The 12,969-nt window shown below is 47.3% G+C and overlaps 1 protein-coding gene across 1 annotated transcript; it reads left to right on the top strand.

Moving 5' to 3' along the window:
- The first annotated feature begins 1,134 nt into the window (after positions 1–1,134).
- ODF3L2 (outer dense fiber of sperm tails 3 like 2) lies at positions 1,135–9,230 on the top strand. The gene is made up of 4 exons (XM_044685366.1): positions 1,135–1,252; positions 1,742–1,849; positions 6,589–6,702; positions 8,746–9,230. The coding sequence occupies exons 1-4, from the start codon at positions 1,135–1,137 to the stop codon at positions 9,228–9,230; spliced, it is 825 nt and encodes a 274-aa protein (XP_044541301.1).
- The last annotated feature ends 3,739 nt before the right edge of the window (positions 9,231–12,969 follow it).

Here is a 12,969-nt window from a genome sequence, read left to right as displayed (position 1 = left end):
TTAGGAAGTATCTGAGGTCACATTTGAATCGAGGACCTCTCTAGAGGCTTGGCTCTCTAGTCACTGTACTACCTACCTGTCCCAATATTTATTTATTTTTAAAAGAAAAAAAATTTTTTATCAATGTCTCAATATTTATTGAATTTTATTGAGTTCAATTGAAAGAAAACTTGTAGCCCTGTGTTCTAAGGCCCTCCAGCTCTGACATTCTGGGTTCTAAGCTCCTGCCTAGCGCTGACATTCTCTGTTCTAAGGATTCTCCCAGCTCTGACATTCTCTGTTCTAAGGATTCTCCCAGCTCTGACATTCTCTGTTCTAAGGACTCTCCCAGCTCTGACATTCTCTGTTCTAAAATCTCTCCCAGCTCTGACATTCTGGGTTCTAAGGACCCTTCCAGTTCTGAGATTCATGTTCTAAGGGCTCTCTCAATGATAATCTGATCATCTCTATTCTAGACTTCCCATCCAATTTTGATAAGCTGTGTTCTAAGTAGATTTCCAATTTTAAATCTGGGAGTGGAATTCCTGCCCCATCTCAGAGCACCCATATCTTCCCTGTCCTACAGCTGGAGGCATCTAGCAGCTCCTTGGGATTCCTCCTCACTCCATCTATGGTGCCTCCCTCTAAGGCAGGAGCTACACCCAACACCCAATTCTTCTCCTAAGGACAGCATTTTGCCAGAAACTCGATTCCTGCCCCCTTTTCCCTTGGGATGGGTGAGCTTCCTGCTCCTAGGAAGCCCAGGCTGCCAGGCTCCCAGGATCTAATTCTTCAGCCCCCTCCTGTTCCCCTCCTATAAGGAGCTGACACTCTCCGGGGAGGGGGGGGACGACAAGGAGCTCCCTGTGTGGTCCACTCCCTTTGCTAATCTCAGGTTTGGAGCTGCAAGTGAAGATGGGAGGTGGCACTAGGGAGAGGGTGTCAGGGATCAGCTTACTGCCAGCCGCCGCCTGAGTGGGAATCTTGTTCCAGTCGCACCTCAAGCAGTGTGACAGACACAGGCAGGCTTTCGGGGTGGATGGTTGGACGTCATTCCAGCCCCCTCCCCTTTCCTCAGCATCCCCCTCCAGCCTCCAGCACTTAGGACCAGCAGGTTTGGAGACTGCCTCCCTCCCTGATTCTCCTCATTCCATCATGGGCACCCTGAGCTGTGGACCCCCTCCCAGTGCCCTTTTGGCCCGACGGGCCACCATGTGCCAGCTAGGTGAGACAGGCCAGAAGAAGACATCGGGGATCACTATGTGTGAAACTGGTATGTATCCACTGGGCCCTCCACTGGCCTGGGAAAGGGAGGGAGACCCCAGAAGAGATCCTGGCCTCCAAAATGGGCTAAAGCCACTTGGGCTCCCATGAAAATGTTGCCATCCCCCTCACCTCACAGTTCCCCTAGGTGGAGAGGGATTTCCCAAACCTTCTCTCTCTGAGTGGCCCCCTGGCTTCTCCTAAGGGGCCCTGACAGTGTTTGGAAGAATGATGAGGCAGGGGAATGACCAGATGTCTGCCTGAGACCTTGGGAATCCTTCCAGCTCCCTTTCTTCCCCCTCTCCCCCAAACCTCGCCCATCAGGACCCAACCATCCAAGGGCCAGCAGAATAGGGGGCCTCTCTAGTGGGTGGGTTCGGAGGGGCCGGGTCTAGGGGCCCAGCTGGTGAACGCAGAGCCATAGCCCAGGATGAGGACATTCCCCACCTCCCTGGGGGCCCCTTGAATCGAATCGAGGGGCCCCTTCACGGGGTTGTAGGTCCGGGTCCCGACCTCTTCTGTCTTCCCTCGACTGTGGGCTATCTCAGCCATGACTTCACCAAGAAGGCTGGCCCAGCGTTCTCCTTTCCCGGCAGGCCCAGCGATGGTAAGGAGGGGAAAGAAGAAGGTAGGGCAGGGAAGAGAGAAGCGAGGAGAGAGAACGGAGGGCAGGCAAGGAGAGAGCAGAGAGCTGGGCTGGGGGAAGGCAGAGACGGGAGAGGAATGAGGAGGGAATTGAAGGCGGGGAGGGCAGGTAGGTTGAGGAGGGAAGCAGACAGGTGAACAAAGGGGACCCGAAGAGGAAAGAAGAGAAGAAAACGCCAAGCGGATGAGGGGAAGGCGGGGAAGGAGGGCGGCAGCTGTAGGGAAGGGAGAGGCCACGGGAGGAGAGAGGTCAGACGAGGGGAGAAATCGGGGGCGGGAAGGAGAGAAAGAACTGAGACGCCGAGAGGCCAGGGCCAGGGAGGGTCCCCGAGGGACAGAGGGAGCAGGAGGGCCAAGGATCCTCCTTGTCTCTCCGCAGGCGCCCGTGGGGGACTCTCCCACTTCTCTGTGGGTCTGGGATGGGGGGACGGGGGACACGGGGTTACGGGGAATGGTGGGGCAGACTCAGACTCTCGGGGTATCCGTTGAGCCGGGAAGGAGAACCGGGGTCATGACTAACGGACTCCGATTCTGGGACGCGGAAGGACCACCCTCTGCAACACTCTCCTTGGTTTGGGAGACTCCGGAGGAGAGGAACGGGGGACCCCTGGGTGCAGAGGGGAGGAAGAGGAGCTGGCGGCTTGCTTCTTCTCTGAGGGAAGGGGCTAAGAGGACGCCGGGGGCCCAAGGTGGGCCGGGTCACTCCTGGGCCGGATCTTACCGGCTCTCAGGTCTCTTCCCTTTGTATTGCTCAGATCTGGGGCAGATGGAGCCTTGGGCTCTGGCTGGCCTTCAGGAGCGCCTGAATGCCCTGCTGGGCATGGTCACAGGGCTCCAGGGCCACATGGCTGCCCCTTCCCTGGGCCTCTCCGTCCCTGGGCACGGCCCAAATCCTTTCCTTCTTTCCTTTTCCCCGGCTCCCTGGGGTATGCTAGGGCTGCCTCATGCTGCTGCTTCATTTTTTAAACTCTCACCTTCCGTCTCAGAATCAGTACTGGGCACGCAGAAGAGCGGGAAGGGCTAGGCAGTGGGCATGAAGTGATTTGTCCAAGGCCACTCGGCCAGGAAGTGTCTGAGGCCACATTTGAACTCAGGACCTCCCCTCTCCAGGTCTGGCTCTCTGTCCACTGAGCCACCCAGCTGCCCCCAAAGATGCTTCTTAAGTGGGTATATGGGCATTTCTATGCATGTGTATATGCTATTTCTGCCTACATGTATATATAGTTAGATTGATGCATTGGGTAGGTATGTGTTTGTGTGACTGTGTATTAATATGTGTGCACTCACATTCAAAGCCTGTAAATGCCGCAGGCATGTTTGCAAGCCCAGCTACATGTTATGTATCTGTACATCTCTGTGTTCTATGTCCACACACATGCATGTCCACATACATGGCTCGAAAAATCAGTGTGAAAAAAATACTGACCTTGGAATCAAGACTCAGGTTCAAAATCCTAGCTCTGCCACTGACTCCCTTTGAAACCTTCAGTCTCTCTGGGTCTCAGTTCCCTCATCTGTGAAATGGGAGTAATAGCCCCTACCTTGCCCCTGCCATACATTGCAAACACCTGAAACACCACAGAAGTGTGGTCTTTGGGGGCAGCTGGGTGGCTCAGGGGATGGAGAGCCAGGCCTGGAGTTGGGAGATCCTGGGTTCAAATGTGGCCTCAGACACTTCCCAGTTGTGTGACCCTGGACAAGTCACTTCACCCCCACTGCCTAGCCCTTACCACTCTTTTGCCTTGGAACCAATACTTAGTAATGATTCTAAGACAGAAAATAAGGGTCAAAAAAAACCATTTTATATTTATTTCTCTATGTAGATGGGGCTCTCCATGATACTTAGGGATTGTAAGACAGAAAATAAACATATTAAAAAAAAAAAAAGAGGAAACAAGCAAGACCTGCTCTTACAGAGTTTACTGTCTCTGTGTGTAGGAGCCTACATATAGGATGCAAATGAATGTGGCAGCCAAGTCAGATAATGTGTGGAAAGCTCTTTGCAAACCTGAAAGCTCTGGGTAAATATTAACAATTATGTTCAATAATAATAACCTCAACATACAGTCCTCATCTTTAGCATCATTCAATCAATCGACCTGCATTTATTAGGCACCTGCTATGTGGCAGGCACTCTGCTAAGCTCTGAGGATACAAATGAAAAGTGAAATAAATAGCCCCCATCTCCGAGGATCTTACATTCTCCTGCAGGACACAATGTGCGAATTGTAAGATTTATATTAATATCCAATACCCCCAAGTATTATATTTAATAAGATTTATTAATAATCACTTGAAGTAGAAGAAAAAAGTAATAGAAGTAAAACCTGAGTAAAATTCTCCTGCCTCTCACCTCACCCCACCTCCACAAACTGAGATCAGGGGAAAAGAGAAAGAGAGAGGCGGGGATACACACAAACTTTATCTCCAAAACGTAAGGACGTGACATGAGAAGGAACATGGGAAGCTGGGATTTAGAGTCCTGGGGAACAGATTCTAATTATATAGAATGAATTTGTTATCCTTATCATTAGTGTTATTAGCTTTCATGGTCACAGAGCTTCAAAGATTTAAAAAACTTTCCTTACGAGTTGGGAGGACCTGGGTTCAACTGACCTCAGACACTTCCTAATGGTGTGACCCTGGGCAAGTCACTTAACCCCTATTACCTAGCCCTTACTGCTCTTCTGCCTCAGAACCTGTATACAGTATTGAGTCTAAGATGGAAGGTAAAGGTTTAAAAAAAAGAATTGATACTGGCAGAAAGTAAGGATTAAATTTTTTTCCTCTTTCTGTTTCATAAGTGGGGAAACTGAGGTTCAGGAAAAACCTTTCTCTAGGTCACAAAGCTATGAAAGAGAAAAGTCAAGTCAGGAATTCAGATCTCCTAACTCCAAGGTCAGAGATTTCTCCCTGAGAGAGCTTCTTGCTATCTCTAATATGGCATGGCTCACATCCCCACAGAGATGGATAAGGTGGCCCAAATGAGTTCAGATCTGGCTTCAGATACTTTGCTGGGTGGCTCTGGACACAGGCAGGAATAGATGAGTCACTTAATCCCTTTCTGCCTCAGTTTTATTCCCTGTTAAATGGGGAAGGTGGGGAATACCCCACGTAGAAAGGGGGATAATTGGAGCACTTACCTCCCTAGGTGGCTCTGAGGATAAAATGAGATACTATTTGTAAAGCTTCTTTTGAATCTTTAAGTGTTATATCGATGTAGCTATTCTTATTATTATTGCCATCTATCAATTATTATTGTGTGATCTTTAAGTTGTTTATCCTCTCTGAACCTCCGTTTCCTTCTCTGTAAAATAGGTATTTTAACAGGAGCAAAGAAAGAGAAATTGAGAATCAGAGACTGCTGTTATTAGAGATGGTCTTGATGTGGAGGGCAGAGGAAGACATCTGGACTGATTAACAGTTGGACTGGGCTGTCTGTATCAATTTAATTCTATTTTTAAAAAAAAAACTCCTTTCTTTTTTTTTTAAACCCTTACCTTCCTTCTTGGAATCTTGGAATCAATTTGGAATCAATACTGGAATATTTTTTAAACCCATGCCTTCTGTCTTAGAATCAATACTGTGTATTGGTTCCAAAGTAGAAGAGTGGTAAGGGCTAGGCAATGGTGGTTAAGTGACTTGCCCAGGGTCACACAGCTAGGAAGTGTCTGAGGCCAGATTTGAACCCAGGACCTCCTGTCTCTAGGCCTGGCTCTCAATCCATTGAGCTACCCAGCTGCCCTCTCTCCTTCTTTCTAACTTAAGTGACAACCCTAAAACAGAAGGGTAAGGGCTAGGCAAATGTGGTTAAGCAACTTGCCCAAGGTCAAACAGCTAGGAAATGTCCGAGTCTCGATTTGAACCCAGGACCTCCCATCTCTAGGTCTGGCTCTCAATCCACTGAGCCATCTAGCTGCCTCAATTTAATTCCATTTAATAAGCATCTATTCTATTATGTGCTAGAGAATAGAAAAGTAAGAAAATGAACTGGTCATTGTCCATAAGGAGTTTACATTATACTTGGATTAGGTGGGAAATACAACATGTGCATAGCTAAAAAAAAATACAAAACCTTCCATTGTTGACTATGACCCTTTTTGGGGTTTTCTTGGCAAAGATATTGGAATGGTTTGCCATTTCCTTCTCCAGTTTATTTGACGGATGAGGAAACTGAGGCAAATAGGGTGAAATGGTTTGCTCAGGGTCACACAGTTAATAAGTGTGTCTGAGGCTGGATTTGAATTGAGGAAGAAAACTAAATAAATGCAAAGAAATTGGGGCAGGGAGGTTCAGAGGGTGAACTAACAACTAGGGGGATCTGGAAAGGCCTTCTACAAGAGATGGCTCTAGAGGAAAGCCTAGCTTCCCTTCTGAGGTTACCTTCCATATATATACAATATTATTATATATTATATATATTTAATAATATAATAAGAATATAATAATAAATAATAAATATCTAGATTTATTTATCCTCATCTTCTGTCTTAGAACCAATGCCAAGGATCGCTTCCAAGGCAGAAGAATGGTAAGGGTTAGGCAATGGAGGTTAAGTGACTTGCCCAGGGTCACACAGGACCTTCTATCTGGGAGAGGGCAAGGGGAGGCAGGGCAAGGCAGACTAGGGTGGTTCCTCCTAAGAGTTGCCAAGGGGGCTGGTATCTGGGGCTTTGGCCTCTCTTCCCCACCTCTCTCCAGCACCTCGACGAGACTCCAGCCCTGGGCCGTGCTATTTTGTGCAGCCCAACATCACCCGTTTTGGCCGTTGCAGCGCTCCTGCTTACTCCCTCCAGTCCCGCACCAAACTCAAAGGTGAGTGGTCTGGCGTGCTTCTTGGATCCCCCTTTGCCCCATGAGGCTCGTAGATCTTCAGACGAAGAAGGGACCCAGGGGATAACTGCGCCCACTATCAGATTGGATGCTTCCAGGAGGGGCTCTTCTTGGTGCAAGCCTGTTTCCCTGGGGTGGGGGGGCAGCTCTGCTGATCAGAAAGTTCTTCCTTCCACAGAGCAGAAATCCTCCTCCTGTCACCCCCCTCCTCCATTTATTTTAGTTTTGTTCCCTGGGGCCACCCAGAAAATCCTCCTTCTCTTGGGGAAGGTAACCACATCAGAGGTTAAGAAATTCAACCAATACGCCTGTGTCTGCTGGGCAGGTCACTGGGCTGGGCACACGGTTAGCGAAAATTTTTTTGCAAAGTTCAGACTAGAAGAGAGATGAGGTGCCTGCCCAGAAAGAGGCCAAGTGAGGGAGGGATCTACACGGGAACGGGGAGAGTTCTCAGAGTCCAGCCTCACAGGCCTCTCTACTACAGTCAAAATATAAAAACTTCTTGGAGGGGCAGCTAGGTGGCTCAGTGGATAGAGAGCCAAGTCCAAATATGGGAGGTCCTAAGTTCAAATCTGGCCTCAGACACTTCCCAGCTGTGTGACCCTGGGCAAGTCGCATAACCCCCATTGCCCAGCCCTTACCTCTCTTCTGCCTTAGAACCGATACTTAGTATTGATTCCAAGTTGGAAGGTAAGGGGTTAAAAACTTGTCAGTTGGGCAAGTCACTTAACCCCAAATTGCTCAGCCCTCATAGTTCCTCTGTCTTGGGGAGAAGGTAAGAGTTTTTTATTAAAAATAAAAACATTTCCTTGGCAGGCTAGAATAGTACATTAAATCTACTGAAATGCATCTTAATAGAAATACCCATGATTCTGTTGCTTTATGGCAGCATGTATGTATTCCTGGGTTTTCCAAAATTGTGTCAGCAGCTAAGTGCAAGGTCTCCACAAGCTGGAAACATCTCCCTGCATGGGCTTGGTGACCAACCATCCATCTGTCATCCTAGGAAAAGCCCAACTAAATCTGGAGAGGCTTCTCACCGAATTTGCCACTTTCTCAGTTGTGGATGGCATCGGAGGAGGGCAAATCTTCAGGGATGAAACCTCAGGAGCTTGAACTAGCAAAGCAAATGTCAAGTCTTACACCTCAGTTCAAAAAAATCAGCCTCAATTGGGGGCAGCTATGTGGCTCAGTGGATTAAGAGTCAGTCCTAGAAATGGGAAGTCCTGGGGTTAAAATCTGGCCTCAGACCCTTCCTAGCTATGTGACCTTGAGCAAGTCACTTCATCCTCATTGCCTAGTCCATACTGTTCTTCTGCCTTGGAACCGATTCGTAGTATTGATTCTAAGTTGGAAGGAGAGGGTTTAAAAACAAAGAAAAAAGCTCCAAAAACCTTTGGTGGAGTAGAAGATCTACTAAATGCCCTCTGAGGTCCTTTCCAACTCTGAGGTTCCAAGATGCTGTGATAAGGTTGAGTTGTCTTCAAATTCAACAGATAAGTATGAAGTGCCCACTCTGTGCTCAGAGCCCGGAGTGCCAGCACTTCACCTCTATCTGCCTCAGTTTCCTCATCTGTAAAATTGGGACAATAATAGCACCTACCTCCCAGGGCTGTAGTGAGGATCAAATGGGATAATGTGGATAAAGCACTTTGCAGAGTTCAAAGGTTCTATGTGATATTATTATTTTTGTTATTATTATAATACCAAGATGAAGAAGGACAATGATTCTACCTTCCAGGAACCATAATACTAGATTACAAGGGAAATAGTGAGAGATGTTAAGAACGGAATCACATAACAAGAAGTTGTCTTCCAATCCAGCACTCTATCCGTTACCCTCATATTGTCCCTAACAGATAAGTGAGAGAAGTTGGTTGGACCTAGGTTGTGAAAGGCTTTAAATGTCAAGATAATGGTTTGAATTTTATCCCAGATCCAGTGGGAGCTATTGAAGGTTTATCATATCAGGGGAGGGATGGAGTTCTTATGAGTGACTTAAGGCACTTTACTTGCACCCTACAGATCTGGAGGTGACACCTGGCCCTGGTGCCTACAGCCCCGAGAAGGTGCCTCCCATCAACCAGGCAAGACCTCCTGCTTATAGCCTGGGCTTGCGCACCCCTCGATGCCGCCTGGTGGACTCTGTCCCAGCACCCAACAGCTATACTTTGCCTCCTCTGTGGGGCTCTCAGATCTTTACCAAACCTTGCAGCCCCAGCTACTCAGTGTCCGGTCGAACGGCCCAGGTCCGCTTCACTGAGGACCCATCCCAGCTTCCTGGGCCAGGCCAGTATGAGTGCCCAGACCCAGATGCCTACAGGCAGCGCCGGCCTGCCTATTCGATGTTGGGCCGTCCCTGCGCTCCTCGCCCTCTCTTTCAGACACCAGGTCCCGGTGCCCACAATCCTGAGCGGGTCACAATGCACTGGGCCCGGGCCCCTGCTTACTCTCTGGGCATTCGCCACTCCAAGTTTATTACCCCTCTGGTCACAGATAGCACAGCTTGAGCTTCCTCTGGTGCCAGTCCTCCCTCTCTCTGTCTAAGCATGGCCTTTGTTCCCTGGGACTAGGTACCTAGGGGTTCAGGTAGGGGGAGCAGGGAACTGGGTGCTCTCCTTTTTAGAAAGAATCCAAATAAGATGAAAGTAATAGAGGAGAGAGGAGAGAGAGAGAGAGAGAAAGAGAGAGAGAGAGAGAGAGAGAGAGAGAGAGAGAGAGAGGGCACTTGGCAGGGGCTGGATGCCTAGATTGGTTCTCTGATCTCTTCTGATTTCACTGTGCCTCACCTCAGTTTTTCTCTTCTGTGAGGTATGGGTGAGATATGGACAATAGCTTCTTCCTTCTCCCTCCAGGGCCTGTTGAGAACAGAAGGTGGCTATAACTTTCAATTTCTCTATTTGTAGCAAGAGAGCACTGAACAAATTATCTCTAAGGTCCCTTCTAGCTCTACTACCTAACACTGGAGAGGATTTAGAGATCCCCAGTGAGGGTCTCGAGAAGCCCAGGGCAGGTCGAGATGGTGAGATCTTCCTGTCCTTGGATTCCTTCTCTTCCTCAATCAACATGCCTCACTTTGAATTTACCCATCCTTGGTGGGGAGTAAGGGAGAGATTCACTTCAAAGAAATGTTCTCTCCTGTCTTCCAGAAGGGGAGCAGTGAACCCAAGGCCCAACCTGGGAGAGTGCCCCAAGAGAGCCCCCTCCGTGTCTCATACCTAGTCCCCAAACCTCCACTCTTCATCCAGAAACCTAGACTCAGATCCTATGTTTCAGCAATAATGACTCTATGCCCATCCCCTCAGCCTTTGAAGTCCCTTTGAGGTCCCAAGGGACCTGTTCTAGAACTCCACTTTCTTAGAGATGAGTCACCACTCTGTGCCTTGTCCTTGGATGCTGCTCCCTTTTCCTTGGCTTCGGTTCCCTCCCCATTTACTGCTTCAGATCCACCTCCCAGGGCTAGGAGTGGGCATATACTGCTCTGGTCCTTTCACTCTGCTCCATTTCCCCAGGACTTCTCTCCCCTCCTAGGCTGTGGGTTCCTGTGACCTTTGAGGGAGGCCCCAGCCACAGAAGAGTCAAAGAGAGTCAATATCCAGCCAGCAATTGTTGACCTCCAGTCAACACATCCATAGGTGCAAAGAACATGCTTTAAAGAATAAAACTGTCAATAAACTGATACCTGGAGGAGGCTTGGTAGTATCTGCATTGCCCAGGGGTAGTCAGGAGCCCTGCACAGCTCTTCATACTCAGCACAAAGGCTGCTTTTAGCTCTCTGGTGGAGACTATAATATAGTGGGTGCAGAACATTGAGTCCAGAATGCTCTGGGAAAGTTGGATTGATGGGAATTAGGTTATTAACCTATTAGGTTAGGTATTCATTCATTCTCTTCCTAATTCATCCCCGCATCCATACCTTCCTTCCTCACCCCCATCCCCCAGTTCTGGGGTTTCTAAGATCCCATCTTAGGGTGATCGTGCAGTAAGAAGACTTGCTACCATAGGGGATACTTTCCTTCTTCCTTTTCTCCTTTACTCGGGTGACTGTGACCTGGGAAAGGCAACTGACTTCCCTGAGCTCACCTAGCCACTGGGTGATAGAATACAGTGTTTCTGGGATCTTTTCTGCTGCCTCCATATCCAGAGAACCTCCTGGTGGCTGGTCCAGTCTCTCTCTGGGGCAAACTGCCTGGCTCTTCCCTTCTAATAAATCACCTCTTAGGCTGAAATGCAGGGACAGTTTGGGATAGCTAAAGCATGTAAGGAGTGGAGTGAGAGGGTATGGCGAATGGACTATATGTTCTAGCCTGCCCACCTTGACCTCTGGGTCTCTTCCCTCCCTCAACCTCTGTCAGTGCAGGGTCAGCTGCATGAATGGTGAGTATTCCATATAAACGACAATAGCTGCTTTCTTTGCCCTTTGAGCAATGCAAGAAAGACATATAAATTAAAGAAACTGTTTGGCAAAAGGGGAAGGCATTCAGAGTAAGAAAAAATAAAAGGAAGTTTAGACCAGAGGGACAGTATAGAAGAAGCATTCTTATATCTTTTGCTTTATAGGTTCCTTTGGAAGTCTGTTGAAAGCTTTGGACTCCTTTGCGAAATACCATTTTAAAATTCATAAAACACATAAAATTGCAAAAGACTAATTATATTGAGATATAGTTATAAAATATTTTTAAAATAAATCCATGGACTCCAGGTTAAGAATCCCTGGGATTCTGGGAGAAATTATATATAGAGATGATGATCTTAAGAGAACAGTGGAAAGAGAGGAAGAAGAATACACTAGAGGGAAGAAAGAAAGGAAGGTTAGGAGAAATCACCTCTGTTATCTGGGTGCACAAGCAGACATCTGTACAAACAAGGAGAAGGAGGTGGGGGAGCAGCTGACTCTTGAACTGGTCAAAGGAGGGAAGAACACACACAGACTTGGGTACAGAAATACATTTTGCTCAACAAGGAAATAGGAGGGGATGGGGAGAAGGGAATAGAGGAAATTAGAGGATGGGTTTGTTAAGGGACAGATTAGTACAATCAGTTACTAATGATGTACAAAAATATTTTTAGCCCTTTTTGAGATGAAAAGGATTGAAAATCTGAGGGTGTGCCCAAAAATTGGGGAATGGCTAAAAAAGTTATGGTAGAATTGTGCTCTAAGAAATGATGAAGGGGTTGGCTTCAGAGAAACCTGGACAGAATGAAGTGAAGCTGCAGAATGAAGTGAACAAAATAGGAGAATGATTTATGTAATGAAGATAATACTGTAAGGAAGAATTAGGCATTCTGATGAGTGTAATGACCAATCTCAAATTCAGAGAACTAATGATGAAACATTCTACCCATCTCCTGAGAGAGAGGTGAGGGACTCAGTGCAAAATGAGACATAATATTATTTTTTGTACATGGTCAATGTAGAAATTTGTTTTGTTTGACTATATATAACAACTGTTTCAGTTTCCTTTCATTCTTAATTGTGATGAAAAGGAGAAAAGTCAGTTTTTTGTTGATTAAAAGATATAATTTAAAAAATAAATGGATTGAAAGAGACAGACAGAGTTGTCTACAGATGGAACAGAGAGACATACAGGTCAGAGAAACAGATGAGCCAGAGGGACAGATGGGCAGGTAGCTAGGCAAGGGATCTGGGAGATGGATGTGGGAGGGGCAGGAAGCTGAAGAAAGCTGACTTAGAATAGACAGGGTGATGAAGAGACCCTCAGGGAACAAATAGCAAATCATTGTAGAACTATGTCTTAAGCCAGCTCTTCAGTGATCTCAGATATATCAGTGTGAGGAGGGCATTTATAAGGGGGCAACATGTAAAAGTTCCCCAAGTTGACATGTCCTGGCAGATCCAGAACTAGAACCCCCAGTCTCCTGACTCTTAGCCTGATGTTTCCTTTCCCTTTCTTTGCTTCTCTTCCCCCTGCCCTTTAGAGGATATTAAACAGTCAGAATGGGGATCCAAGGAGAGAAATGGATGGGATTTTCCCAAGGCCACAGAGTGAGTCAAGGCAGAATCTGGACTAAGACCCAAGTCTGCTGGTTCCAGTCTCAGGCTCTGCCCACTGCACTATATTAAATGAATATCTATTGTGTTCTTAGTCCTATGCTAATTTCCATCAGAACACAAAGAGTCCTTACCTATAAGAGGTTTATTCTCTAAAAGGTTCCATGACTTAAAGTCAGAATGGAGAATCTGCTCCCCAGCCCCCCTTTGTCCCTTAACAACAGCAACAAAAACAA

The sequence above is a fragment of the Gracilinanus agilis genome, chromosome 1 (assembly GCF_016433145.1).
Source record: "Gracilinanus agilis isolate LMUSP501 chromosome 1, AgileGrace, whole genome shotgun sequence".
NCBI classification, from domain to species: Eukaryota; Metazoa; Chordata; class Mammalia; order Didelphimorphia; family Didelphidae; genus Gracilinanus; species Gracilinanus agilis.
Note: the sequence above shows the minus strand (reverse complement) of the source record. Positions and strands in the feature narration are given on the sequence as shown.

Bases quoted from the DNA above. Each gene is read 5' to 3' on its own strand.
- ODF3L2 (XM_044685366.1), top strand. From the start codon at position 1,135: ATGGGCACCCTGAGCTGTGGACCCCCTCCCAGTGCCCTTTTGGCCCGA. The intron at 1,850-6,588 runs GTAAGGAGGGGA...ACCTCTCTCCAG, and splicing joins TCCCGGCAGGCCCAGCGATG to CACCTCGACGAGACTCCAGC. The intron at 6,703-8,745 runs GTGAGTGGTCTG...TGCACCCTACAG, and splicing joins GTCCCGCACCAAACTCAAAG to ATCTGGAGGTGACACCTGGC.